Below are 27730 nucleotides of genomic sequence, written 5' to 3' on the forward strand. Positions count from 1 at the left end.
GTTATACTCCACAAATGAGGGAAATCATTTGGCATTTATCTTTCTCTGCCTGGCTTATTTCACTGAGCATAATGTCCTCCAGCTCCATCCATGTGGTTGCAAATGGTAGAATCTGTTTCTTTCTTACTGCCGAATAGTATTCCATTGTGTATATGTACCACATCTCATCTACTGACGGACCTTAGGCTGCTTCCATATCTTGGCTATTGTAAAAAGTGCTGCAATAAACATAGGGGTGCATTTGTCTTTTTGAATCTAAAAAGTTGTATTCTTTGGGTAAATTCCAAGGAGGGGAATCCCAGGTCAAATGGTATTTCTATTTTTAGTTTTTTGAGGAACCTCCATATTGCTTTCCACAATGGTTGAACTAGCTTACATTCCCACCAGCAGTGTAGGAGGGTTCCCCTTTCTCCGCATCCTCACCAGCATTTGTTGTTGTTTGTCTTTTGAATGGTGGTGATCCTTACTGGTGTGAGGTGATATCTCATTGTGGTTTTAATTCGCATTTCTCTGATGATAGGCTTGTCAGTTTCAAGTTAGTACTAAGAACTGTTGAGAAACTGGGAGAGGTGATATTTTGGCACCATTAGTCTTTGGCATTTTCTGAGGTTCACCTCTTTGTCAACAATTCTCACTTAGCAACTGTTGAAGATCACCACTCACTGGTTCCTGAATTCTTGCTATTGCAGAGCAGTTATTTTTACCAGCAGTAAGCAGGACTGCTGGAGGGAATGGGGTAGATGCTAGGCAAACTTGGCCCCTTAGAGGGAAAAAGGGCTACTGTAGATAAGCCTCCGGGAAGGAAGTGGGGAAGGGAAGGCAGGGGAAGGCTGTGTGGGGAGATCTGCACCCCCTACCCAGACGATTATTGCTCGACTCAATCAGCCAGGGAGATCACCAGCGTTAGACTTTCATGTTCCTATGTCTCACAAGAAATAAAACCAAACTAACATTAAGATCTCTCTTAGAATTATGAAAAGCTTGAGCCACCCTCTTCTTATTCTTATTGATTGGAAGTTTACTGAGATGGTAATTGGAATATCTTTACCCAGATATTACTGCAAAAGCTATGACTCCCCCAGCAACATGTGAAAAAGAGAAATTTAGGATTTCATGGGAGAGGAGAGTGTGTCTAATGTTGGAAGGATGTTGTGCTGCAGAGGTGTCAAGCTGAAGGAAGAGTGAGTTAGCTACTTCTGATATTAATTTAGAAGACCTCTTCTAGGCAGGTTTGTATGTCTAGTTTCTTGTGGGGGCAGAATTGTTTATGCTTAGAAAGAAAAGTAGTATTTTGAAATTACCATAAACTTATCTCTGAAGGCACACAATATATTTCTTGAAAAAGCACACCTAATGTAATGCTGATTTAAAATATCAGTGTTCTAGAAACCTGAGTTGCTATTTCTCCATGCTAAAAATGAATCTTGTGCTTTCTGTGTCTCACCAGAATTAAAATCAAACTAACATTAAGATCTATCTTAGAATTATGAAAAGCCATCCTAGCTCTCTTGACCTCCAATTTCTCAGCTAGTAATGTCTAATTATTCTGTCCATCAAAGCTTGCTGTCACACCTAAGCCCTGAGCTAAGACTGTCAAACCACTAGATATAGGATTTAGACCATATGGTTATAACCAATACAGGTTACCAAACTATTCTGTGTTCAACGAGTCCAGATCTTCATGGTTTAGTATCCGTTGGATATTTGGAGTTAATGTTAACTCTGGTCACTTTCATTAACCCTCATATTTAACTGGGATGAGCTTTCGTTTTATTTATTAACTCGTTTTACAGAACACTGCACGCAGATCCTCAGTGTTTGCTTAGGTTGCCAAGCACACTGTTGTATGGCATTGTGAGAATCCCATGCAGTGAAAAACATCTGTTCATTGGGCTGTAAAAAATGTATTTCCACCAATGTGGATATTCAGAACACTTAACACTCTGAGCCTGATTTTATTTTATTTTACTGAGGCAAACCTATGGATCACATACATAATTGACTAGTTTTGAATATGTAATTTTGTCTTTACATATCATGGCCACCTTACTAACTATTGAAAAATCAACCTGGAAAATGTTGATGCTTTAAAAAAAATCATACTTAAATATTCAAGGGAGGAGGCATAATCTGTAAAGGAAATAAAAGGCACTTTAAGAAATGTAGGGCTACCCTTGGGTGCATTGCTGATGGGAATAGAAAATGGTATAGCCACCATAGGAAATGGTTTGGCAGATCCTCAAAAAATTAAAGAGTTATCATATGATCCAGCAATTCCACTCTTAAGTATATATTCAAAATTGAAAATGGGGACTCAGATAGATACTTGTACAACCCATACTCACAGCAGTATTATTCACAACAGACAAAAGATGGAAACAGCCAAATGTATATCAACAGAAGAATGGATAAACAAAATGTGGTTTATAAACACAATGAAATGTTATTCAGCCTTAAAGACATTCTGATACATCTTGGAACCTGGATGAACCTTGAAAACATGCTAAGTTAAGTAAGCCAGACACAAAAGGACAGATACCGTGTGACAGCACTTACATGAGAATAGAGAAATTTATAGACACTGAAAGCAGAGTAGAAGTTGGCAAGGGCTGGGAGAAGCCGAATGAGGAGTTGCTGTTTAATGGGTACATAGTTTCTGTTGGGGATGGTGAAAAGGTTCTGGAAATGGAGGGTGGTGACAGTCTACAACATTATGCACGGACTTGACACAACTAAATCATACGCTTAAAAATGGTTTAAGATGGCAAATTTTATGAAAAAGGAATGTAGGGTTAAAAGGTCTTGCACTCATTTTCAAATCTTGTAGTATTTGGTCCTGTTTTTCTACCTTTTTCATAGTTACCTCATTTCACACAGAGAACTTCTTAGTGTGGGCTCTGTGCTTGAAGTACCCTGGTAGATGTGGCTAGGTCAGAATCTGCTGGTTTTACTACAAGTAGGCTTGCTTCTTATTACATTTGTTTAAAATTGTGAGGCGGGGGGAGGTAGTTTAAAGTGGAAAAACTATGCATGTTGGACTTCCCATCCAACACAGAAACGTGCTTTTGTGGCAAACCGAAAGGCTAGGAATCAAAGGTGATGAAATACAGGCCTTCCGGCCCTCACTCTGTTCCCGATTTCTTGTTGTGGGAATCTGTTCTGAATCCAACTGCAAGTGGAAAACCCATCTTTAAGCAGCCAGGGAGGCCCTTCTGCCAATCCCCAAAATGTCCTGCTGAAACTTTGGCCCTGGGAAGTAGGAGCTGAGGCTGTCTTCCCAAGATCTGTGCAGCTGTCAAGGTGACTGTGATGGGACTGTGACCGGCCTCTGCACTGCATTTTGGCAGTGACCTTGAGACCTGCCTTCTCAAAGCAGATGTTACGGTTCTAGCTCTCCGGACACTGTTACATGGCCTGGGGGCTAAAGAGAGGGAGCTAAATTCTGCTGTTCCCAGGGTCTGGCAAGTTCCAGCTATGGTGCCTGGTTCTCCCAGTGCCTAACTTTCACTGGGCGTGGGGACAGTCCAGGTGTGCGAACGTGGGTGGCTGCTTTTTCCACCTTTGACTCAGATCCCAATTCCCTGGGAACTTGGTGGCTCTGTCTAACCATCAGCCTGGTGCCCAGACAGGCTCCACGTGGGGACCTGCTTGGCAGCTTTGTGGAGAGATGCTCAATGACAGGTGGTGATCCTGGGAAACAGAGGAGGGAGGGTGCCTCTTTTGTCCCAAAGGTAAGTATGAGCTGGCCTTCTGGAAGGGAAGCGTTTCTTCGGGAAATGAAGGTCACCACACGCATTCTGAGCAAGAGAGAGAAATCTTTTCTCTACAGCCACTCAGTGTGGCAAGTGTATTTTGAAAACTCCTCCCCCTCTCCTTGTCCCATCCTGTCCTTTTCCTTTTATTATTATTTTCCCTTTATTATTATTTTTTAATCCGCCTTTGTCATTGGACGTTTATTGACAGAAATCAAATTGCTGTGTTTCTGGGCAAAGCGCCTGCTGCAAAGAGGTGTGGTTCCCGAGGAATGAGACACGCAGCCCAACAGCTGAGCCTACACTGTCCTCACATAACCTCCCTGCCTTAAATATCGCCAATATTTAGCCTTGCCTTATAAAGTAAAAATGCACAATACCTTCCAGAGTTTCAGCAAGCCCAAATGCCCCCCTCGGCTCAGTTATATCTCCTGTACGTTGGCGGCAGGGCCGCGCACTCCTCCCCCCGCGTAGACCTGCCCGGGGAGCCGCCAAGAGGTTACTAATAAGGGAGACTCTGCCATCGAATCGATGGCGGAGACCTGGGAGATTTGTGTGCATTGTTTTTGCTGAAGCCTCCTGTGATTTCGGCGCGACCAGATCCTCTGCAGCGAACTCCATGTCGCAGCTTGTGGCTGCCTGTGTCCTGTGGTGAGAGCGGAGCCGCACAGGAGATCCTTTGTCTAGGAAGGCTAGGCAGAGAAGATCACTTTGGAGTTGCTAAGCTCTGCACTGCCATTGGCTGCACTCTTTGTGGGGCTGTTTTTGCAAAAGGCATGCCCAGCACGTCTACAGTGCTGGCAGGCCAGGGCTGCCTTTAAACACCATGATAATAATACCAAAAAGCAGTTTGCAGAACTGTTCCACTGTAGAGGCTTCCTCTGCAGAAGCAAGCAAGATGGCTACCTCGTGGGTTTCGCTGTGAAGAATGCAGAGGCTAATTAAGACAGACTTTAAGGGGAAAAAAGGGTATTTCCCTACTTCATCTTTATGCAAGGCTTTTTTTCAGTGACTTTTGAAGTATACATTTTACATAAGCTCTTTAGGTTGTGCCTAGCAGACATGTGGATGATTTTAAATGGTATAAGTAGTTTTATAGAGAAATAGCCAAAAAATTTTGGGTGGGGGGAGCTTTTTTTTTTTTTTTCCCTTGAACGGAAGCTCATTTTGCAATTTGATTTTTTTTTTTTTTTTTTAGGTTATAAAGGAAAACAAGAGGCCCCAGAGGGAAAAGAAGCCCAAAGTTTTAAAGGTAATCAGCTATTGATTAAATCATATTTAATTTTTTCCCATTTCATAGTTTTTTTCTGTCACATAGAGGTAAATTTGGAGTGCAGTGTTATTAATTCTCCTGGATTTTCAGTAGATAAATGAATTTTCACTCAACTAAAGTATTTTCTCTTTTTTTGATGTGCTGTGTAATGTGTATATTAGCATCCTTTTATTTTCCACTCCACACAAGTTTCCAGAAGGAAAAGTTTATATACAAAGTGTTGTGAATAAAATTTGTTTTCCTTTGTAGCTCCCTTTTTAGCATTTGCATTTGTGGTGTTGCACCAGTGTGTAAACTTAAGCTCTGAAGGAGAAAGACACTATTTGAAGTTGACAGCTATGATCCATTGTGATTTTAATACATCTCCCATTGGATACTGTTTTAAAATGGGTGAATTTTCTTTTCAAAAGAAGAGGTCCTTAGATGTTTTAGTTCAATTTAAAATGTGTAAGCCATTGAGATCTAATAGCCAAATTATAACTGCTTAACCCCAAATTCTCATTATATCATCTGTAACTTTGGCAGTCATAGAGCTGTAGGAATATACATGTTTTCTCTATTTTCAGTTTGCCTAATGAGTATTTAGTGGCAACCTAATTCGGTTATAAGCTAGCAATCTGTGTTATCAGCTTAGTAAGGTATTTAGAAGGGTTAATTTAAAAGCATATGGCATTACTAAAAGTTCAAGCTAGCTTCAGTCTAGCAAACAGATGCTTATATGTTAAAGGTTTTAAGTGGCATATTGCTATTATAAATGTAAGCATCCTGAGCAAGCAACCTTTTTAATTCAAGAAGACATATTGAGCAATAAAGCTACTGGTCTTTGAAATTATATCGTGTATATATATTTAAAATATTTTAACCCAATCTTAGCTTTTCTTTTGCAAATAAACTTTTAGCACTCAGAGGAACAACATGTTGAACTATGAATGTGGCAAATTTTTATCTCATTTGTTTCCCCAATTGTATACCATGAATATGTTATTGACATAGAGAACCAAGCCTTGCATTGTTTACTAATTTGTCTGCCCACTTCGAGTTTCTGTTTCCTGTATGTGTACGGCATTGCCATGTACATTTTTCATGAATTAACAAGTATTTATCTAATATTTACCACACAGTCATCAGTGTGCTAGGCAACTGTGAAATGAATGAAGTTACTTGGCACAAATTTTCACTGGGCCTGGAGAAATAGAACATGGGTTATTTTCAGGGTAAATTACACCTTGAAATTTCTTCTGTATACTGATGCACCCATCCCCTTTTACTCTCTTCCCCTCCCCCAACCTACAGAAATATTTCATTAAAAGCCCTGCTTTTATAAATGTCTTTTTACACTTTCTGTGTTGGCAATGTCTATCTGAGGTGTTGTGTCTTAAAACCTTCTGGTGAGAAATAAGTTTTAGTCATGTTGTTAGAAATGGCTCTCAGATTTGTGGGGGGCATGAATGAAGGCATAGGCTGAAGGATAGACTATGTGGACAAACTAATATAGACTAAGCCTGGTAGCCAATTCATTACACACTTTTGCTAGATAGAATTGAGCTTTGGGAATCCTATTTAATTCTGTTTGTTTTGTTAGTCTGTGGGTGTCTATCACCTGAAATAAATTCCAGAAATAAATATACTATGTGTTGATTTTTTGAATCATGGCAATGGACTATTTTTAAAAATTGCCTGTGGGAGATTGTGGCTGCCACAGCAAGCAAAATTGAATTATTCCTCACTTTCTTGTAGCTATCAGTTGTTACACAAGAGTAGGGGAATGCTCTAAAAGGAAAAAAATTAAATTTCTTTCTGAAGGTGGCATCTTTAAATATTTTCTTTAATTGTCTGTTGGGCAAAGTATTTTTTGTTCTTCAAGAAGGCTTTGTTTTCTGTTCCACAGTAGAAATGCTAAAATACTTTCAGATTTTAGCTTGATATGTGTAAAATACAGTTAAAGCAAGCGTAGAATATTATATAACCCTGAAGGAGATGTTACATTAAGGAAACTAAGTCTACAATTTGTGAGGGAGGGTAGGGGAAGAGTACAATTTTCATTTAAGATTTTGTGGGTGAGGACTTAACATTCTAGCTGGCTGCTACCCAGGGAATCAGTAATGAGAATCTACAAGATGTACAACCTGGTCTCCTTTCATAATTTGATCTTTGCTTTTGGCATTGTGCCAGAAATCAGTTCGCTTCCTTTGACTTTGGCTTCTTAGATTTTCATGTCTCTTGCACCCCTTGCTCTTTGTCAGGGTGGCTGCTACAGGTATCCTGACTGATTTTATCTTCATCATCCATTAGGAAATAGTTGGGTAAATGAAGAGCCTGATTAAGGAAATTGGGTGTGGAATTAAAGCTTGTCCCATCCTACTCTGAATGTGCTAACTGAATCCAGTAGTGGAGCTGAAATTGCCAATTGCCTGGTGTGTGTCATACCTGTCATTTTTAAGCAATCTGTTATCTATATTGATAACCTATATTCATTCTGTTCTTATTCAGAATTTAGAACTATGAATAGTGGTCTCAAATCCTGACTAGAGAGAGCATTTTCCTCTAGCTGGAACGACGGTTTCTGTCTAAAGCATTCTAATGGCCAGAATGGGTATCAGATGATAGGGGAGTGGGTCAGCACAACTCCTGGCTCCCCTGGTGGTGGAGGACCAGGTTTCTGCTCCGGTTCTATTGATGATCATTAGAGTTATTTTCATATATGTATGTATGGCAGCTTGTTAGCTGTGCTATAATTGTTTACTTGACTCTTGAGTAAGGTAAAGGCGTGAAATAATTTGAGGCCTTGATTCATTAAATTAGACTTGTGAATGCTGTGATTTTAGAACTCTAGGTAGAAATATTTGTGTAAATAATCTCCACTATATTCTCTTTGAGAAAATCAATTTTAAGGTACTATCACTTTGTTTAGGTTGTCAGTCATTGTCCCTGGAGAAAATTAGATAGCACAGTCAGGACTATTGAGAGGAATTTAATAAAAGGATTGTTTAAAAGGTGTGGACAGGGTTAAAGAAAAAACTAGGAATAGCAGAGCATCCCAGGACTAATGATGACAGAGCTCACCAGTCCTAGGTTTGAAAGGGCGAGGGAGTGGGAACAAGAGCCTAGTTAGAACAGTTGTAGTGAATAGAGGGAGCAGGAGCTTTTGTCTTAGCCTTTGGTGAAGATGTTTCTATTAAAATAAAGTCATGGGGACCAGGGCAGGTATGGAAATAAATATCCTGCCCTCCAGTTTCCTACTGCTTTCATTGGTTGTGACCCAGTCAGCAGCCATAAGGATAGAGAGCCCAGCCCAGTAATGAAATACACCCTGGTCAGCCTCCTGCAGGGTGTAAGAGGGTGTTGAAGATGGAGTGTGTACTGAGAGAGGGAAACGGAATATACTCAGCATTCACTAGTGACCACAGGGGCAGGAAGGTGGGTACTATTCAAAAATTGTAACAGAACCGTGATTTTATAAGAAGGCAACATTAGTAAGGCTGGGTGAAGTGTATGTAAGAACTGTATACTGTTTCTGCAACTTAGCTGAAAAATCTAAAATCTAAAATCATTTCAGAATAAAGGTGTGGCACCCCTGAAAGAGGACTGCATTTATACATTCTGTAACTAGAATTACAGCCTCTTTCTAGGCTGGTGAAAGACATTTCCTAGCTATTTGTTAATAAAATATCATCGAAGTAGTATATGGGAGAACTGGATGAACAAATATAAAGAGATGTCGGTGGATATTAAACCAGGAAGCTGTCAACAGATGATTTAGAAAAGAAAAAATGAAAACTAAGTGATCTTGTTTGCCTCTGCACTGGCAGCCCTGCTCTTCACTGTTTCCTTCCTTCTTTGATCATGCTGATAAAGGAGAAGAACAAGTTGTGGGGAGGTGGGGGGCACAAGACTATTTCGCTAGGACAGAAGGGCAAGACATCGGCATATAGCTATACTTGTGTCTTTTTGAAATGTGTTTTAAAAGGAGAATCAAATCATGAATTATATTCATAACCTTGATTGAGATGACACAGTGACCATCAAAAATACTGAGTACCATCTTTGCCTGGCACACAGCAAATGCTCAGTAAGTATTTTCCTGAACAACACTATTATTAACATTCAATAAATGTTTTTTTAGCACATGGTAAATGCTGGGGCTACCATGGTGTACAAGACCAAAATTATTTCTGCCCTCAAGGAGATAAAATGTTGCTAAGGAAAGGCAGGCAAAAATGAAGAATGATTAAATTACAAATTGTAGATGCTTTGAAGGAAATTTTTAAAGTGCTGAGATAGAGAAAACACTGTCTTGGGAAATTTACTTGATATCTTTGAGAACTAGTCCCTTCATGTATAAATCATTACATATACTAGGGCTGACTTAAAAATACCAAATTAGATATAATAGAATTACCTTGTTTAATTTTAAAACCCATTAAGCTACAACAAATGGAAGATAACAGAGCTACTAAAGATTTTTCTCTGCACTCTTATCTACAACTTTGTTTCAGTTAGTAAAAACAAAAAATCATTGGTACTGTGACAGTTTTCTTAACTCTGGTTATTATGTAATATTTCATGACTTATAACAAAATGTTGCAAATTTAAGTGACAGATCAAATATTGAACTTGACCATTGTTCAGGAAAAATCATGCCATTTGATAGACCTTAATAGTCCCAAGCAACAAATCCCACACGTTTGAGTATAATGGGCCAGCGGGGAAAATATTCAGAATGGGTGGTGAGAGTATCCACAAAGGGATACAGCTTTTAAAAAGTCATATAAATTGGAAGAAGATAATCTCAGAATACAAATTCAATAGTTTACTTTTATCATTCGACATATGGTCCTATTTTTCTCATTATGTCATAAGCCAACAAAAACTATCAGATGTGTGCTCATCCATCAGTGTTTATTGACACAATCAAAAGCAAACTTGGGGCTTCTGGTTTGCATACCCAGAAATTGTAATACAGCATTTTGCTCAGAGATGATCAGACTGGTATCAGGGCTGGGTTCTCTACTAAGCCAGCTCACACACAGTCAAATCATTCATTTCTCATTCGAGCACATACATTTCCAGTGACTCAAGACCCATGTCCAGTCTGTAATTTCTAGGAAGGATCCCAAACAGAATCAGTGAGTAAAAGCCAAGTGGGTGGATGGGCTTGAGGAAAATTTCATTCAGGCTACAAAAAAGTCTGTCTTATTCTCCTAGCTCAGAAAAAGAGCATGTGCCTTATGTCTTGAATATGTAGGCTCATCTAATACTGTGTTTGTGTTTTGGTGATGCCAGATTCATACTGTTTTCTGAGGTCCACCTCCTCTACTGTGTAACTCCCCATATACTGACTAGAGTATATTCTTGAGTCAGGTAAAAAGAGCCAAATAAAAACTGTTAAATAAATTTCTGTTAAAACCTTGCTAGTGTTTTAATTCATTTTCAAGTTATAATTAATTTAACCCTGGAATACCTTTCAGTGTCTAAAATATTTCATAAAAGTAATGTCAAAGATTTGATGGCAAGATTTACCCAACACAGTGGCCTAGGCAAGAGAATGAAGAAGACAGTATCTTATTTTAACCTGTTCTGATGGTTCATAGTTTTAAATACTGAGTCTTTCTTTACATGACAAATTTTAAGGGAAGAGACGCTACAATTTTATCATTGATGTTTAAAGTTTAGTGCTGTCATTTGAATTTGATTAAATTCATTGTTCTAAGGAACCAGATGTTAAACAATAAATTTATTTTAGGAACTTGGTTATTTTAAATTAATTATTTAAGCATTATGTTATGTGTGTTCAATTTTAAATATCATATACACATACACACACACATAAGATCATAGGACTGTTATGGAGTTAAATGAATTAATACATATAAAGTGCTTAGGAACAGCTTGGCATATAGGAATTTCTCAATTATTAATATTTCTAAAAGTATATGCTATTAAAAATATAAAGTGAATCTTCTAGAAAATGTATTTCCTTAGCAGTGTATTTCCTTAATTGCTATTGCAATTGCTGTTCTTAATGTCTGTTGTAGAAACCCTTTTCTTTCCTTTTAAAAATGTCACTTGGAATATCCAAAATAAGACTTTAAACCTTAAAAATGCTAGAGTTCTCTCTTTTCCCTTTAATTTATATCTTTTATAGAGTCAAGGATTCTGTAATAAAGATAGAATATCATCAGAATGAAAAATAATTTCACAGTTGATGGTTGGTTTGATTTCTACAACTCCTTTACAAAGATAAAGGTAGACTGGGATGAACACATCTGAAACAGGATACAAGTTACAGTCATGTTTGCAAATTATGTACCTTAAGCATGATTTCTTCTAGATAAGCATCACATAATAAAGTTCTCACTAAATTTTTTTAAATTTACCTTAAGAAATCTAAAGGTGCTTTCTTTTAACCTTAGAAAGAAATATTTTCACTTACATCTTGTATATTCATTCTACTTTAAAAAAAGGGAAGAAGAATTTAATAACTCTGCATTCTTATTCTTAAAATAAATTTAGAGTTATTTTAGACATACTTTCCCTCTGAAAAATAAAGGAAAAATATGCCTGAAATTTTCTGAGCATTTACATTTTGATATCATGGGTATTTACAGCTTTTGGTTATTTTTCAGTTTTTATTTTTAACTGTGTATCTTCTTGTATCAGCAACACCCAAAGGAAGATCTGTGACCTAGAGAAATTTAACTGAACTCTTTGACTCCATTTGCATTGTCTGTAAAGGGGGAACAGTAACTAATCCACAAGGTTGTTTGGTAGATAATTTTTAATTTACTGAATTTATCCTGTACATAGTGGGTGTTAAATGATAGCTATTATTATTACTATTGTTATGATTATTAATATAAAATAAAATCCTTTGTGGATTATTAATGTGTTTAGACTTTGAGTTACTTACATTATTCTTTATTAGATTGTAACTTTAATGCAGCATTCAACTTTGTGTCCTGCAGTGTGTTAAAACACCTTGTGCCTACAACTCAATAAATGTTAGCTTAACAAGTGATTGAATTAATACATATCAAGACCTAGCTTTCGTCAGTTAGGTCTGAACTGTAGAAATTACTGTAATGACATGTAGAAGAGAAACTACTTTATCCTTTATTCTGTCATCCAGCCTTGAATAGTCTCTAATGAATTGGTATGGAAATCAGGATACAACTCTACTACATTTATTTTAATTTGATTAATTTTCCTCTAACTTTTACTTGAAAAAAACAAACCTACAGAAGAGTTAAAAGAATAAAACATTAAACATCGAAATTCTTTTTTGTATAGTGATGGGGAGGGGGTGTGGCTGGACCATGTGACATTTTACCTGTAAATACTTCAGCATGCCTCTTCTAAGAAAAGAATATTCCTCTACTTAACCACAGTAGAGTGATAACACTGAAGAAATTTAATATTGATTCAGTCTCATCTAAGATACTGTCCATTTAAAAATCTTTTCAGTTGTCCACTGTCCCTAAAAAGTACCTTTCTAGCTGTTACCCTCATGATCTACATCCAATCTTAAATCATGTCTGCATTTGGTTGTTGTGTCTCTTCGGTCTCCTTTTATCTAGTGCTTTCCACTCTTGTGTGTGTGTGTGTCTTTCCTGACTATTGATTTTGAATGCTACTTGCCCTTTATTACATTTTTTGAAAATCTTTTGAAGATCAAAAAGTCTGGGTAACTGACAATAAATGTCAGGTTTCAGGTAGATTGAAGCCACATTTAGCTGTGGGGTCTTTGTTGGATACTGTCCAATGCTTCCTGGACTGGATCCCAAATTCCTAATTGGAGGAGATTAGCAGATTGAGGGCGGGGGAAATGTAGTTGGGTAAACTCAAGAGATTAAATTGATCTGTTTCGTCTACACCAGGTGGTAGCGGGGAATGGAAGAGAAAGGGGTGCCAAATTTATTGGCTCACTGAAATAAAGAAATGAAAAAAATGAAGTAGTATTTATAACGCTATGGGAAAGTACTTACAAAGGTATTATTGGCTTAATGAAAGGGTTTTGATGAACCTTATAAAAATCAGAAGGTAATTTACTTATTAAAAGCTATTTCAAAGTGTTAGTTTTGTCACTCCACCCATGAAATCTAGTTGGTGCCCACACTTAATGGACAGTGTAAAATAGCACTGCGGGTTAGAACATTTCATCAGAAATTTAATCTAGCTGTCCAGGGTTTATTTAAAGCCAATGATATTTGATCACTTTCCTAGACCAAGTTAGGACCATCAGAAAGTTGAGTTACCTGGACCACATTTCCTAAGATACTATGCATTATGACACACAATACATCTATAAAAGACCTTAAAGGCTAATTTGTACTCGGTGTAATTTCTAGTGAAAAACTGCTTGTGAAGATTGATTTGTGTGCTGCCCATGGTCAGAAAAAAAGACAATGTAAACAATGTGTTTTCCTATTCTGACTTTTCAGTCAGAAAACTGTAAGAGTAGTAACAGAGTATTCCCATATACCCCCCCACCCAGTTTACCCAATTGGTAACATTTTATTTTGTTTGCTTTCTCTCTCTCCACATATTTTCCCCTGAATTCTTTGAGGATAAGTTTTAGACATGATGTCTCTTTACCCCTAAACACTAAAGTATGTTTTTTATGAACAAGGACCTCTTCTTATGTAACTGTAGTACAGCAATCAAAATCAGTAAATGAACATTGGCATAATGGTATTATTATCTAATCTACTGATCATATTTCACCACTTGTCTTTAATAACGTGTATCAAAAGATAACCTCAGGTTATGCACTGCATTCAGTCTGTCTCTTTGATTTTGTTAATCTGATGTTTTCAAAGAGTATGGGTCAGTTATTTTTGTAGAATGTCCCTTAAGGTTTGGCTTTATTTGGTGTTAGTTCATCTGGAGGCACATGATGTCAATTTCTTCCATTATTTTGATCTTAACATTGACCACTCACACTTGGTTAAGTTGGCATCTTCCAGGATTGCCAGTACTAATTTATACTCTTTTTCCTTTTGCAATTAAGTATCGTTTACAGAGATACTTCAAGACTATGTATTCTGTTAGTTCTTACTGGTTTTTAGCTTCCCTTCATGATTCTTTTATGAATGAAATATTACTATGATGAATTCCATTTTAAACTAAACATCTTATTTTGTATTTTGTAATTCTTAATGCACCTTGACTATCTTTTGGGCATAGAAATGGCACATGTCTGAAGCTTTAAAGAGTAAATAAATAAAATATTTAAGTAATAAGAAAAAATGCCTCTGGTTCTATTTAATGTCCCATTATACAGCATAGCCAAATGGTTAATTTTGGTTGAGAAAGTTGGACTCGGGGTATTACATGGTAAAACGTGGATATAGTATCTGGGATGTTGAAAAAAAAGGAGATACTAGTAGGATGAGGCTAACTAGTCATAGAATTCCAAGGGAATATGACATAGACTTCATTCTTTCTTTATCTTGTCCTTTCCTGGTCTTATCTTTCACACAACCTGCTCTTACCAAGAACTTAATACAAAAGAAAGAAGCTCAACTCAGAGACACTCTGTGGAAACAAAGTAAAATAAAATAACCAGTCAACCAGTGACAGCCTACTCCCTCAATCTAGGACCAAGTAGCTCTGAAGAAAAGAAAAAAATATTTGTTTCTGAGCCAAATAGGAAACAAAATACATTAAACGTCCTTTGGGATACACACAAGAAACAAAACTTACAAAATTACCTCTGGATGAAGTTTATAACATACAAGCAGCAAAAGTGTACTACTACCCTAGCTACAGTTAGTGATCCAAGGGAAAAAAAACAAGTGTGGTCAAAGTTTTGTTAAGGAAGAAAATGCAGACATCAGTATGATTTAAAAGGAAATCCAATGAACTCACATAAAAATAGTTTTAAATTGCAAAAGAAAAAAAGAAGAACAATCGTGAAAGAAACTCAAACAGAAAAGAAATATATGAAAGAAAGATAAAAGTTCACCTATATATACTCATTGTCCCTCCCATCTTTCAACCTCCTTACTATTGACACGTGAAAGGTAGTCTTAATAGTTTTGTGGGTATTCTTCCAGATGTAGTTTTTATACATACAGGTTTATTTATAGTTACATAAGTCACATATATATACATATGTATCAGCTCATTCTTTACCAATAGCAGCATTATTTTTTGAAATGTATATAGTGAAATACTCAGATCTTAAATATGTTCCCTAGCCAGTTTTGGTGAATGCATAGAAAGACACCAATCACTTCTATCACCCAGCAAGCCCCCTGTGTCTTTTCCTAAGTCAGTCTTCTCCCCCTCTAAGCAACTACTAATCTGATTTCTATCAATAGGCTAGTTTTGCCTTTTCTGTAAAGAAATTCCTATTACATGTGGAATTACATAGAATATACTTTTTTTTTTTGCATCTGGCTTCTTTAACTCAGCACTAAATGGGTGGATGGATAGATAACATTCTTAGATATTTTAAAACGCTATATTGAGATATAACCCATAACCTACATAATTCACTCATTTGAAGCTTACAGTTCAGTGACTTTTAATGTATTTACAGTTGTACATGGATCACCATAATCAATTGTAGAACATTTCATTACCTAAAAAAGTAACACTTTTCCCTTAGCTGTCACTCCCAACCCCTCCATCCACTGCAGCCCTAGGCAGCCAATAATTTCAATCTCTATGGATATGCCTATTTTAGGCATCTCATATAAATATAATCATACCATACATGTACATGTATAGTTGCTTTCATTTGGCATAGTGTTTGCAAGATTCATCCATTGTTCTGGCATGTATTAGTACTTAATTCATTCCTTCCTGAGTAATTTTCTGTTGTATGTATATCTAGCACATTTTATTTATAAGGGCATCATTTCTTGGCCACTTGGGTTGTTTTCCACTTTATGGCTATTATGAATAATGCTGCTTTGGTCATGCATAATCATGTTTTTGTGTAGACATGTTTTCATGTCTCTTGGGTACATAACCAGGAGTGGAACTGCTGGGCCATATGTTAACTTCATGTTTAACTTCTATAGGAAACGGCTAACTTTTCTAAAGTAGTGGTGCCATTTTACATTCTCACTAGCAATGTATGAGAGACCCAGTTTCTGTATTTCTGGTCAGCGCTTGTTATTGTCCATCTTTTTTGTTGTAGCCACTCCTAGTGAGTGGGTGAAGTGTGTCTCAGTTAATGACAGTAAGCATCTCTTTATGTGCCTATTGGCCATTTCTGTCTTCTTTGGTGAATCATTGTTCCTTTTCTAATTGGGTTATCAATACAAGTATTATTGACTTGTAATGATACTTTACATATTCTGCATACAAATCTCTTATCAGTTGTATGATTTGCAAATATTTTCTTCCATACTCTGAATTATCCTATCACTTTCTTGATGTGATGTGTCCTTTGAAGCTCAAAGTTCTAAATTTTGATGATGTTCAGTTTATCTATTTTTTTCTTTGATTGTTTGACTTTTGGTATCATATCTAAGAAACCATTGCCTAATCCAAGTTAACAAAGATTTACACCTGTGTTTTCTTTGAAGAGATTTATTGTTTAGCCTTTACTCTAAGGTCTTTGATCCATTTTAAGTTAATTTTTATACATGGTGTGAGGTAAGATCCAACCTCATTCTTTTGCATGTGTATATCTAGTTTTCCCAACACCATTTATTGAAAAGACTATTTTTCCCTCTTTGAATTGTTGTGGAGCTCATCACATTTTTTAGTTTCACTTAGGTTGTTGTATATATCAGTATTTGTTCCTTTTTATTGCTGAGTAATATTTAATTGTAAGACTGCCACACTTTGTTTTTTCAGTCTTTCATTGACGGACATGTTTTCATTTCTCTTGGATAAATAGGAATTGAATTGCTGAGTCGTATAGGGTAGGTATATGTTCAACATTTTAAGAACCAGCCAAACAATTTTCTAAAGTGGATGTACCATTTTAAAGTGAATATACTGTTATTATGAGAATTTCACTTGCTCCACATCTTCTCCAACATTTAATTTGGCAATTTCTTATGTAGTCATTCAAATAATAGATACGTTATGGTTATTACCCATCATATGGCAGTATAATAACTGCTTTAATTTATTTTTGAATAATATTCTATATATTAACTAGAAAGAGTAACAATATTAAATTACAATCACAGTTTTGTAAAAACACTGGTGTCCAGGACAATTAATTGGATTGTAGTATTTCATCATTATAATTATTATGAAAGGAAATACACTTGACTGAACACAGATTTTAAAATATATAATTTATGCACCTGTCATATAATATTAAGCATGAAATAATAGTATGGAAGAAGAATAGTGAGGTGAAATGGGTTTTTTAAATTATTCTAAGGGTTGGTGGTAAATTTGGGTAATTGTATAGAGGAAACAGAATCTACTTTGTAGTTTTGCCATTTTTCTTTAATCTCTGGATGAAATGATAATTAGAACATAGACAAGAGGAATTTAAGTTCAGGACATTTAATGATAGTCTATAAAAGCTCATGCTTAGTCTGCAAAGAGTTCAAATTTATAATTAAGATAGATGACATCCCATAGTATCTACAGTACTTGGAAATAAGAGCACCTAAATACCGTCAGTGATGTTCATGATGTCAGAATGAAAGGTGTCTGAAAGTTTAAAATAAAGGGAAACACTAAATGGTCAACTTTACAAAAGAGGAAATATAAATGTTCAAGAAATAATTTTTAAACAGTCAGCCTCTATAACAACTTGAAAAACCTACATTAAGATTACATTGTTTGCGGAATTTTTTGTAATATGAATTTGGAGAGATGAAAGAACAAGGTCAGTAAGTATGGGAAATTTGAATTAAAATGGCATGGTCTTGGTGCTCTGTCTTTCTGGGGAGAAGTTTGGATGGAGTCTTGAAAGTATGCATGTCTGCTTCAGTCTTAAGAAAGGAACAAAGATTTAACAATATATTTTTTAAGTGAAAAAATAGATTGCAAAACTGCATATGGTATAGACATTATAGACATCATTTTGTTTGTTTTGTTTTTGCTGTTTTGTTTTTTCTGCAAGGAGAATGTAATAAAATCAAATGTCTAAAATAAAAAATACAAATCCTAACATGGTTAAAGGGCAGAGTGATCAACCGAACCCACTGAGTATTGCGAAAACCATTCCCTCTGTATAAACATTACTGTTAAGCCTTGAAGGGTTGGGGGAAGGGTCTTCAGGAAAGGAGAATGAGCTCTAGACTATGATAGGTACATATTTTTTGACTTTTTATTTGGGTTTCACTTCTAATTAATAAAAATATTGCAAAAGTAGTAGAGAGAATTTCTTTATAACTTTTACCCAGCATCCCCAAATGTTAATAACTTACATAACTAGAGTATTAGGATCAAAACCAGGACATTAACATTGACACAATACCATATAGTGTTCTAAAACCTAATTAAAATTTGGCCGATTTTCCCACTAATGTCCTTTTTTTGGTTTTGGATTCAATCTAGGATCTCTCATCATATTTAGTTGTCATGTCTCCTCAGTCTCCAAACTACAGTAGTGTTTCAGTCTTTCATGACATTGGTATTTTTAAAGAATCCTGTTCAATTATTTTGTAGAATGTCACTCAAGTGAATTTGATGCACCCTCATAAGTAAATTTATGCGTTTTTGGCAAGAATCCACAGAAGGAGTCTACCCTTCTCTGTGTGTCAGATCAGGTCTCATATCTGAGCTAACTTTAATCACTTGGCTTAAGTGTCTGCCAGGATTCTTCTCTGTAAAAGTGCTGTTTCCTCTTGGAATTAACAAGTATCTTTTGGGTAGATACTTGGATACGATGCAGTTAGTATGTTTTCCATCATATTTTTACCCACTCATATTAGCATTTATAGGTAATTCTTGCTTTGGAGAATTACTTAAGTGGTGCTTACCATGATCCTTTTCTATTTCTACCATTCCTCTCCATCTATTAATGGGAATTTTACTATAAGAAAGCACTGTCCCTCTTCTCCCATTCATTTATTCATTCAATTATTTCTTATATCAGTATGGACCCACAGCCATTTCTGTTGTTCTGTGGTCTGTGGTCCATCACTGCTGGATAATTGAAAAGGTTAAGGAAGATTTGACATGTTGGGTTCCAAGTATAAAAGTAGGACCATAGGTGGAGGATAGGAAGAAATGGCACAGGCTCTTTAGAGGCACTTTCCCATTACTTTGAGCACTTAGGCCAAGTGTGATGAATCATTTAATAAAGGCAGTGCCGAGAGGGTCCATGCTTGGCATCAGTTGGGGGACTCCATGCCTCTAAAGGTCTCTTCTAACCTTGAGATCCTCTCAGTGGCCTATGCAGAAAATACAGATGACCACTTTATAACTCACTTAACTACTAAGATTGTGTAGTAAGGGTTTTTTATCAGAGCTTGTTTAGCCCCTTGTGTATCTGTCACATAATTAGTAAAACCCAGCTGGCATCCCAGGCAAAGGATGAGGTGTATGGAACTTCAGTGTAAGTAAAAATGCCAAACCTGACAGATTCCACCACTTTCACATAGCCAGGTTCTCACTTGAACTCAACATAATGATGTGTCAGTATAGCTCAAGGTGAGTTTTTCTTGGGATGTAAAAGGAGATTATTGCATTTGCTAGTATAGCTGTGTTTATGATTTGTTGCCAACTGCCACTTCAAAACCTTTTTCAGCACTTCTTTAGAATTCCCTTGATTTATTTCCCTCCAGTCATTTCTATTTTTTTCAAATGAATTCTGTACTTGTCTTTATTTCCATCATTTCTGAGATATTTCTACGAAGTAAGGTAATAGTTTTAATGAATTTACTGCATTTTCTTATTTTATGTTTGTTTCAGAATGTTATTGAAATGTTCTCTTTAAGTAGCTTGTAGCATTGGTCTCATTTATTACTGGCCCTAAATTTGCTATTTTCTTTCTTTTTCAATTGATAGATTTAGATGGTCTTACATGTTATTTGAATCTCCACTAGCCAAGAACTGCTCACTCCTGGCAAGAGTCCTTTGTTTACCATATTTAATCCAGCTTTTAGTCCCTCTGATTGCTCTTTTCCAAGCTGATTTGTTTGAATCAGTTTTGCAAGTAAAATACCAAGAGGCCTTGTAGGAATTGTTTCATTGTTAATGTCCAAATGTATAACATCTGCTGAGGTTTCTTCATGCCTGGAGCCTTGTGTTCTCATAACTCCTGTTGGTTTCCCGGGCTGTCATCTCATTTGTTAGCAAGCATCAAAATAGTTTGAGAACAGACCATAAAAGTATACCTGGCAGCTTTCCAGAGAGATGCAGAGTAGGGGTATTTCAGCGTCAGGTTATTACTTTGTATATCATAAAAGAGAGGTGAGAAAAATTCAGGACAAACAGAAAGCCCTCACTGTTCACAGACTAGGAAACCATTTTCTCCTATTTCTGTTTATTTTTATTAAAAGCCTTACAACACAGCTATGTCAGTCTTTACAACATCTGCCTTTGCATAATAGTAAAACTCAGTGATTTCCTTTTTAATGGTGTAACACTAATCTTTTGGGAACTATGGAATTCAGTATCTTGTTCCTTCTTTCTGACTTAGGTTTTTATTCTTGTCTTCCTTCTTCTTTATTGGATTTGAAAAATACTCCATGATTTTAAGATGTTTATGAGGAATCTGAAAGTAATGTATTTTCAGATTTGAATTTGTCTGTTGTAACTGTCAAAAATACTTAAAAGGAAGGGGGGGAAATGCAGTGCCCTCTTCTGTATGGTTTTAATGACTTACAACTTTAATAAATTTATTTGTAATTCCTTCATTTTTATCTGTGGCATTTAGTTTACACTATGAAATTCATGAAATAGTGATGGCAATCCATGTACTGGTATTTTATTTCAAATAATGTGAGTCTAAGCAGGTGACATTCTAGACATGTGTTATTAAGTATCTTTTTCTTTAATTGTAAATTTATTTGTTGTGGGTAATTCACCTTCTCTGACTCATCCAAGTGAACCTAGTATTAACAGTTGTCTTATATTCTTTCAAACCTTTTGTTGCATATGTAAATACATACTATAATACTGTTTTACTATATATTTTTTAAACTTTTTAAAAATTCTGAAATATAAGTATTAGAGTGTATGTAAGACATATACAAGTTCAGAATTTTCTTATTACAGGAACATTCTTAATCAACAAATGGTTAAAAAATAGAACATTACTAATACTGTAACTGTATATGTCCTCTACCATCTCATCATCCTCCCAACCCCCAAGAGGAAATCTATTTCCTGATGTTATCATTTTCTTGCTCTTCTATATAAAGTTTTACTATTTCTGTATGCATCCTTGGTAATGTAGCTCTTAAGGATAAATTTCTACAGGATACATACCTAGGAGGGAAATTCCCATAGGCATCTAGTTAAAAAACAGTTGTTTCTGCATAAAATATTTATCATTGTTTCTGATTATAAAAATAATCATCTTTATTATAAAATTATCTAATAAAATACCTCATTATACAAATTAATTAAACATTACAGAAATGTGCGATGCAGAAAGTTACTTACCCCATAGTTACCCTTAGTTACTAACCCCATACCAAATAGCATATTTGGTTTATGTTCTTATGACTATACTAACATTTATTATTATTTTATAAAAATTAGATTGTGCTATGGAATATTATTCAGCCATGAAAAGAAAAGAAATCCTGCCATTTGCAACAACATGGATGGATCTAGAGGGTATTATGCTCAGTGAAATAAGCCAGGTGGAGAAAGACAAATGCCATATGATTTCAGTCATTTGTGGAGTATGAGAACAAAGCAAAACAATAGGAACAAAATAGTGGTAGACTCTCAGACACTGAGAAGTGACTGGTGGTAACCATGGGGGCGGGGTTGAGGTGGGTGGGTGGGGAGAGTGAAGGGGATAAAGGGGCACAGATTCTCAATCATGATATACATTGGTCACGGGGATTGTAGCACAGCATGGAGAATATAGCCCGTGATTCTGTAACATCTTCCTATGTTGACAGATAGTAACTGTACTAGTGGGGGTGAGGATTTAATAATATGGGTAACAGCTGAGCCACTGTGTTGTACATTTGAAACCAATATAAGATAGTATTGCATCTCTTAATAGAGTGCATCTCTCAATGCACGAGAAATATGGATTTAAGAATATTATTTAAAATATAAAAGGAATCAGTAGTAAATTTAAAATAGAGGGCATGTCTTTTAAATTAAGAGGAAAAGAGAATAAAAAGAAAAATAACTCATTTGCTAAAACCTGCCAGCACCAAACATTTATTATTAAGAAAGTGTCTGTGAAATATAGTCACCTTCTGAAAGAAATGCCTCAGATTGTGTAAATAAAACAAAGCCTAAATGAAGTGATACGTTGTTCACAAGGGACATGCCTAAAACAAAAGGAATTGGAAACTCGAAGGATATACAAAATATTCCAAAGAAATGTAAACAAAGGTAGAGTATAGCTCTAGGTGTGTATTTTAAATTTTGATTGCCATTATCCTCTGTAAATTTTAACATGAACCAAGAGCAACAGGTTTATTACCTCTAGATATTAGTATCGATCATTATTCTCTGTCAGTGTGACATTTTGAAATGGATTACCTTACTTTAATTTTTAAATTTTTGAATTTTTTTCTGGCTTTACTGAGGTATAATTGACAAATTGATAAATTTAGAGTACTGATAAATGTATGTATACCTTGCTAATTTTGTTCATTAGCACTTCCTCACGTCACTTATTTACCTTTTTAGTGAGAACATTTAAGTTCTACTCTTCTGGCATATTTCAGTTGTACAATACAGTGTTATCAACTATAGTCATCATGTTATATATTAGATCCTCACACTTTACTACTCTTATAGCTGAAAGTTTATACCCTTTTAACCAACTGTACCCTATTTCCCACACACCACAGCACCCCTGGCTATCACTTCTCTACTCTTTGTTTCTGAGCTTGACTTAAAAAAAAAAATTAGATTCTGCGTATAAGTGATATCATGTAATGTTTGTCTTTCTCACTTGACGTGTTTCACTTGGCACAGGGCTCATCAGGTTCACCCAGGTAGTTGCAAATGGTAGGATTTCCTCTTTTTTTAATTTATTTAATTTTTGTTTTATTTTGGTACCATTAATCTACAGTTACATGAAGAACATTATGTTTACTAGACACCCCCCATCACCAAGTTCCCCCCACATACCCCACTACAGTCTCTGTCCATCAGCGTAGATGCTATAGAGTCACTTACTTGTCTTCTCTGTGTGGTACAGCCCTCCCCGTGCCCCACCCTCATTATACATGCTAATCATAATGCCCCCTTTCTTTTCCCCACCCACTTATCCCTACCTTCCCACTCATCCTCCCCAGTCCCTTTCTCTTTTTTTTGTAAAAAAATCCTTCCTTCTCGGGATTGCTTGAGAATCTCCTTAGACATCTAAGGAGTGATTGAATTTGACAATTTGGAACTCACTTACAAGCTCAGGCATAGGCATTTAAGATACTTGAACGAGGAGGTAATCTGATAGGATAATAACTTGAGGCAGATTTGGGGTCTGAAAGTTTTTTTGTCTTTTTGACTGTAGATAAATTGTACCGACTCATAACTCCAGAGGAAGAGGTGGGGGAATTCCACTGAATTTGGAAACTGGGACTACATTGGTGAATCTTGGGTATGGTTCAGTGAGGCAGTGGAAACATTCTCATACATGAAGTTGGGAAGTGAGATCCCTCCTGCTTTATTCTTCCTTCTCAGGATTACTTTGGCTATTCAGGGTCTTTTGTGGTTCCATATAAATTTTAAAACTATGTGTTCCAGTTCGTTGAAGAATGCTGTTGGTATTTTGATAGGGATTGCATTGAATCTGTAGATTGCTAGGGTAAATTCCTAGGAGTGGAATTAAGCTTGACATAGTCCCACTTGTTCATTTTTGCTTTTGTTTCCCTTGCCTGGGGAGATATGTTCATGAAGAAGTTGTTCATGTTTATGTCCAAGAGATTTTTGCCTATGTTTTTTTCTAAAGTTTTATGGTTTCATGACTTACATTCAGGTCTTTGATCCATTTCGAATTTACTTTTGTGTATGGGTTTGACAATGATCCAGTTTCATTCTCTGACATGTAGCTGTCAAGTTTTGCCAACACCAGCTGTTGAAGAGGCTGTCATTTCCCCATTGTATGCCCATGGCGCCTTTATTGTATATTAACTGACCATATATGTTTGAGTTAATATCTGGAGTCTCTATCCTGTTCCACTGGTCTGTGGCTCTGTTCTTGTGCCATACCAAATTGTCTTGATTCCTGTGGCTTTGTAGTAGAGTTTGAATTTGGAAAGTGAGATCCCTCTGGCTTTATTCTTCCTCCTCAGGATTACTTTGGCTATTCAGGGTCTTTTGTGGTTCCATATAAATTTTTTAACTATTTGTCCCAGTTGTTGAAGAATGCTGTTGGTATTTTGATAGGGATTGCATTGAATCTAGATTGCTTTAGGCAGGGTGGCCATTTTGACAATATTAGTTCTTCCTAGCCAAGAGCATGGGATGAGTTTCCATTTGTTAGTGCCCTCTTTAATTTCTCTTAAGAGTGTCTTATAGTTTTCAGGGTATAGGTCTTTCACTTCCTTGGTTAGGTTTATTCCTAGGTATTTTATTCTTTGGGATGCAATTGTGAATGGAATTGTTTTCCTGATTTCTCTTTCAGCTAGTTCTTTGTTAGTGTATCGGGAAGCAACATATTTCTGTGTATTAATTTTGTATCCTGCAACTTTGCTGAATTCAGATGATTTCCTCTTTTTTTAAGGCTGAATATTCTTTCACACACACACACTCTCTCTCTCTCTCTCTTTCTCTCTCTCTTCTCTCTGTTTCTCTCTTTCCCCTTAGGTTGTTTCCTCACCTTGGCTATTGTAATGCTGCTACCTCACTGAGGTAATACCTGATGGTTTTAATGATAATTAACACCTTTTCAAGTACCTGTATGCCATTTGAATGATCATCTTTGTAAAAATGTCTGTTTAGGTACTTAACTTTTATTTCTTTTATTTCTTATTAATGAAATGAAACATCTTATAGTAGAAAGTTCATTAATACTGGAATTTGATAGATGTTTTGTGAATTAAAAAAGATTTTTTTTGCAGTCACATTCTTTTTTTTTAATTTATTATTTTTTTATTAAGGTATCTTTGATACACACTCTTATGAAGGTTTCACAAGAAAAACAATGTGGTTGGCACAGGGAATTTTAAATCTTTATGCATTTAGAATTTTACAAATTTTTTTGTACAGGTAACAGATACTAGTTGAAAAAAGTTAAAATATCAAAGTGCTTAAATTTAGAAGGCCCCTGTTGTCTTTCCTCCCTTTCTTTACCCCATGTCTTACTGCACAGCAGTAACCTCGTAACCAGCTTGTGTGTATCTTCTCAGATCTTTTAAATCTACACTTAGATCCTTCCCTCCAACCTACACAAACAGAAGACTGGATCATACATTCTTTTTCAACTGCTCATTCCATGATATGTTTTGGACCTTTTGCCATTCAGTACATGATATTTTAATGGCTATGAAGAATTTCACTGTACAGATTTACACCATACTTCAGTCACCCAGCCCTGTTTTTGAAGCATTTGCTGTTATTGATGCAGCTCAAATAAGCCTTCCATAAACATTCTTGTATATATTTTTTATTTTTTAATTACAGAAACATCTAAATTTAAGAATACTTTAAAATTGTTACCTTTTTGAAAAAGGTAAGGATAAGGAGAAATTTTTCCATCGTTGTACTGTCTGTGAATATCAAAGGAAGAAAAAAGGACTAACCTTACAGTGGGAGTTTGTATTGGTGTGTAGTGCCTCTCAGCTTCATGACTCTGCCTCTAAGTGCTTATCTTGGTTTTTCTTCCTGACTTGCCAGGATTGAGTCAAGAATTAAAAGAGCAGATAGAGGGGAAAAGACCAGAGTTCTGTTTAAGGGGAAAGGTGTTGTATACAGATTGAGGTGATGGTGGGTGACAAAGGAGTCAGGCCAGTGATGCTAGGTCCTGGAGATTGTTTTACAGGAAGCAAGAAAAGACTAGAACAACTTCATCTAAAATAACTTCTAAGAAATTCTTCCATTTAAAGAGTCTCTGATTCCAAAATAGGCACCTCCTGAAAACAATTAATTGAAAAATGTAACATTTAGGAAGGAGAGAAGGACTCTATTCCTTTATTCTGAAATAATATTTGCAAATAAATACAAGTAGAGTTGGAAAATCTCCCCAGTTTAAACCACCAGGCTAGACCAGTGTTTCCTTTTTTAAAAATTCATTTGTATGTGTATTCTTTTTTTTATTCGTAATATAAACACCCATCTTTTTTAGTGAGTAATTTTAAGCATACAAGTTGAGAGAGTAATACAATGAACACCCACTATTGCTGTGATCTCAATTTAATAATTTTTTTTGTCTCTGAAATTTTTTAATTGAAGTATCGTGCATATACAATCTTGTATTTGTTTTAAGTATACAACACAGTGGTTCATCAGTTACACGTATTATTAAATCCTCACCCCAACTAGTGCAGTTACTATCTGTCAACACAAAGATGTTACAGAACGGCTATATATTCTCCATGCTGCACTGCCATCCCCAATAATTGTCATTTTGTGTATCATCCTTAAATCTCTTGGTGCAAGCATTCTACACAATCATACCATTATTACAGTTCACTAATATGATCTCATATCTTGTCTATACTTAGATTTTCCTATTCATCCCTCAAAAGAACAAACATTTTTGAGCCTAGAGGACACCACCAAGATCAGTGAGGAGAGAGCATTGCAATCAATTGATATGACTTGTATCTCTGCAGAGATAATAAAGGAGGGCGTGTTCAGTTTTATCAGTTAGGCTGGGGGATAAGAGATACTTGATTCTACTAGCTGGGGGATTGTTAGAAAATACTTTATTTTACAGATCACCTTTCTTCAAGAAGTTCTAGGTGTTTTTTGGGCAAATTGGATGACCAAAGGGCAGTCTGAGTTGAAGTTGTTACTTGAGAAAAGACAAGACTGCTTAAAATAGCTTGGAGGAAGCCAGGCAAAGGGTGGGGCTAGTGTGGGGATCCTGATGTTGCAAGAGACTTTCTGTAAAATTTGGCCAAGGCTAGGAACTGGAGGCATTTCTTCCTGGACTGAAAAGTGTGAATTTTGCTTTGGTGATCAGTCATTCCCTTACCAAGCTGCCCTTTGAATCTTTATAGGGTTTTTACCTTCAGACCTAAAAAGAGCCAGGCAGAGGCTATTTTAGAATCTGTGGTTTTCTAAAATCCCCTAGGGTGATGTTGATGTTCAGCCAGGTGCGGTGTGGAATACAGCCGAAAGCAATGAGATTTGCATTTAAAATGAACTCCTTAAATAACTGCATTGTCTAATACTTCAAAAATTGGGTAGAGTGACCCTAGAAACTGACTCTCTGATTTTATTTCATTTTAATTAATATAAAATTTAAAACTGAAATGAAGTGAAATTCCATTAAGTACAACTTTGTTTTGCTACCACTACCCTTATTTTAGCCATTGATAATTTAGCATTGAATTGAGATGCATTATGTGTAAAATCTACATTGAATTTCACAACCTTCATATTAAAAAGTAAAATCTCTGATGATCTTTGTATTAATTATATGTTAAAACTATTTTTGGTATAGTGGCTTAATACAAAT

The 27730-nt window shown here is 35.9% G+C and overlaps 1 protein-coding gene across 5 annotated transcripts in view; it reads left to right on the forward strand.

The window, feature by feature from the left end:
• TET1 (tet methylcytosine dioxygenase 1) overlaps window positions 1–27730 on the forward strand; it is a 133922-nt gene that overhangs the window by 36318 nt on the left and 69874 nt on the right. For 2 of the 5 annotated variants that reach the window (XM_036923984.2, XM_057505924.1), the window contains exon 3: window positions 4951–5004. In XM_036923984.2, coding sequence (XP_036779879.2) covers window positions 4951–5004 — 54 coding nt within the window. The other 3 variants (XM_057505927.1, XM_057505925.1, XM_057505926.1) reach the window with 3 other exon arrangements.

This window comes from Manis pentadactyla, chromosome 8 (genome assembly GCF_030020395.1).
Source record: "Manis pentadactyla isolate mManPen7 chromosome 8, mManPen7.hap1, whole genome shotgun sequence".
In the NCBI taxonomy this organism is placed as follows: Eukaryota; Metazoa; Chordata; class Mammalia; order Pholidota; family Manidae; genus Manis; species Manis pentadactyla.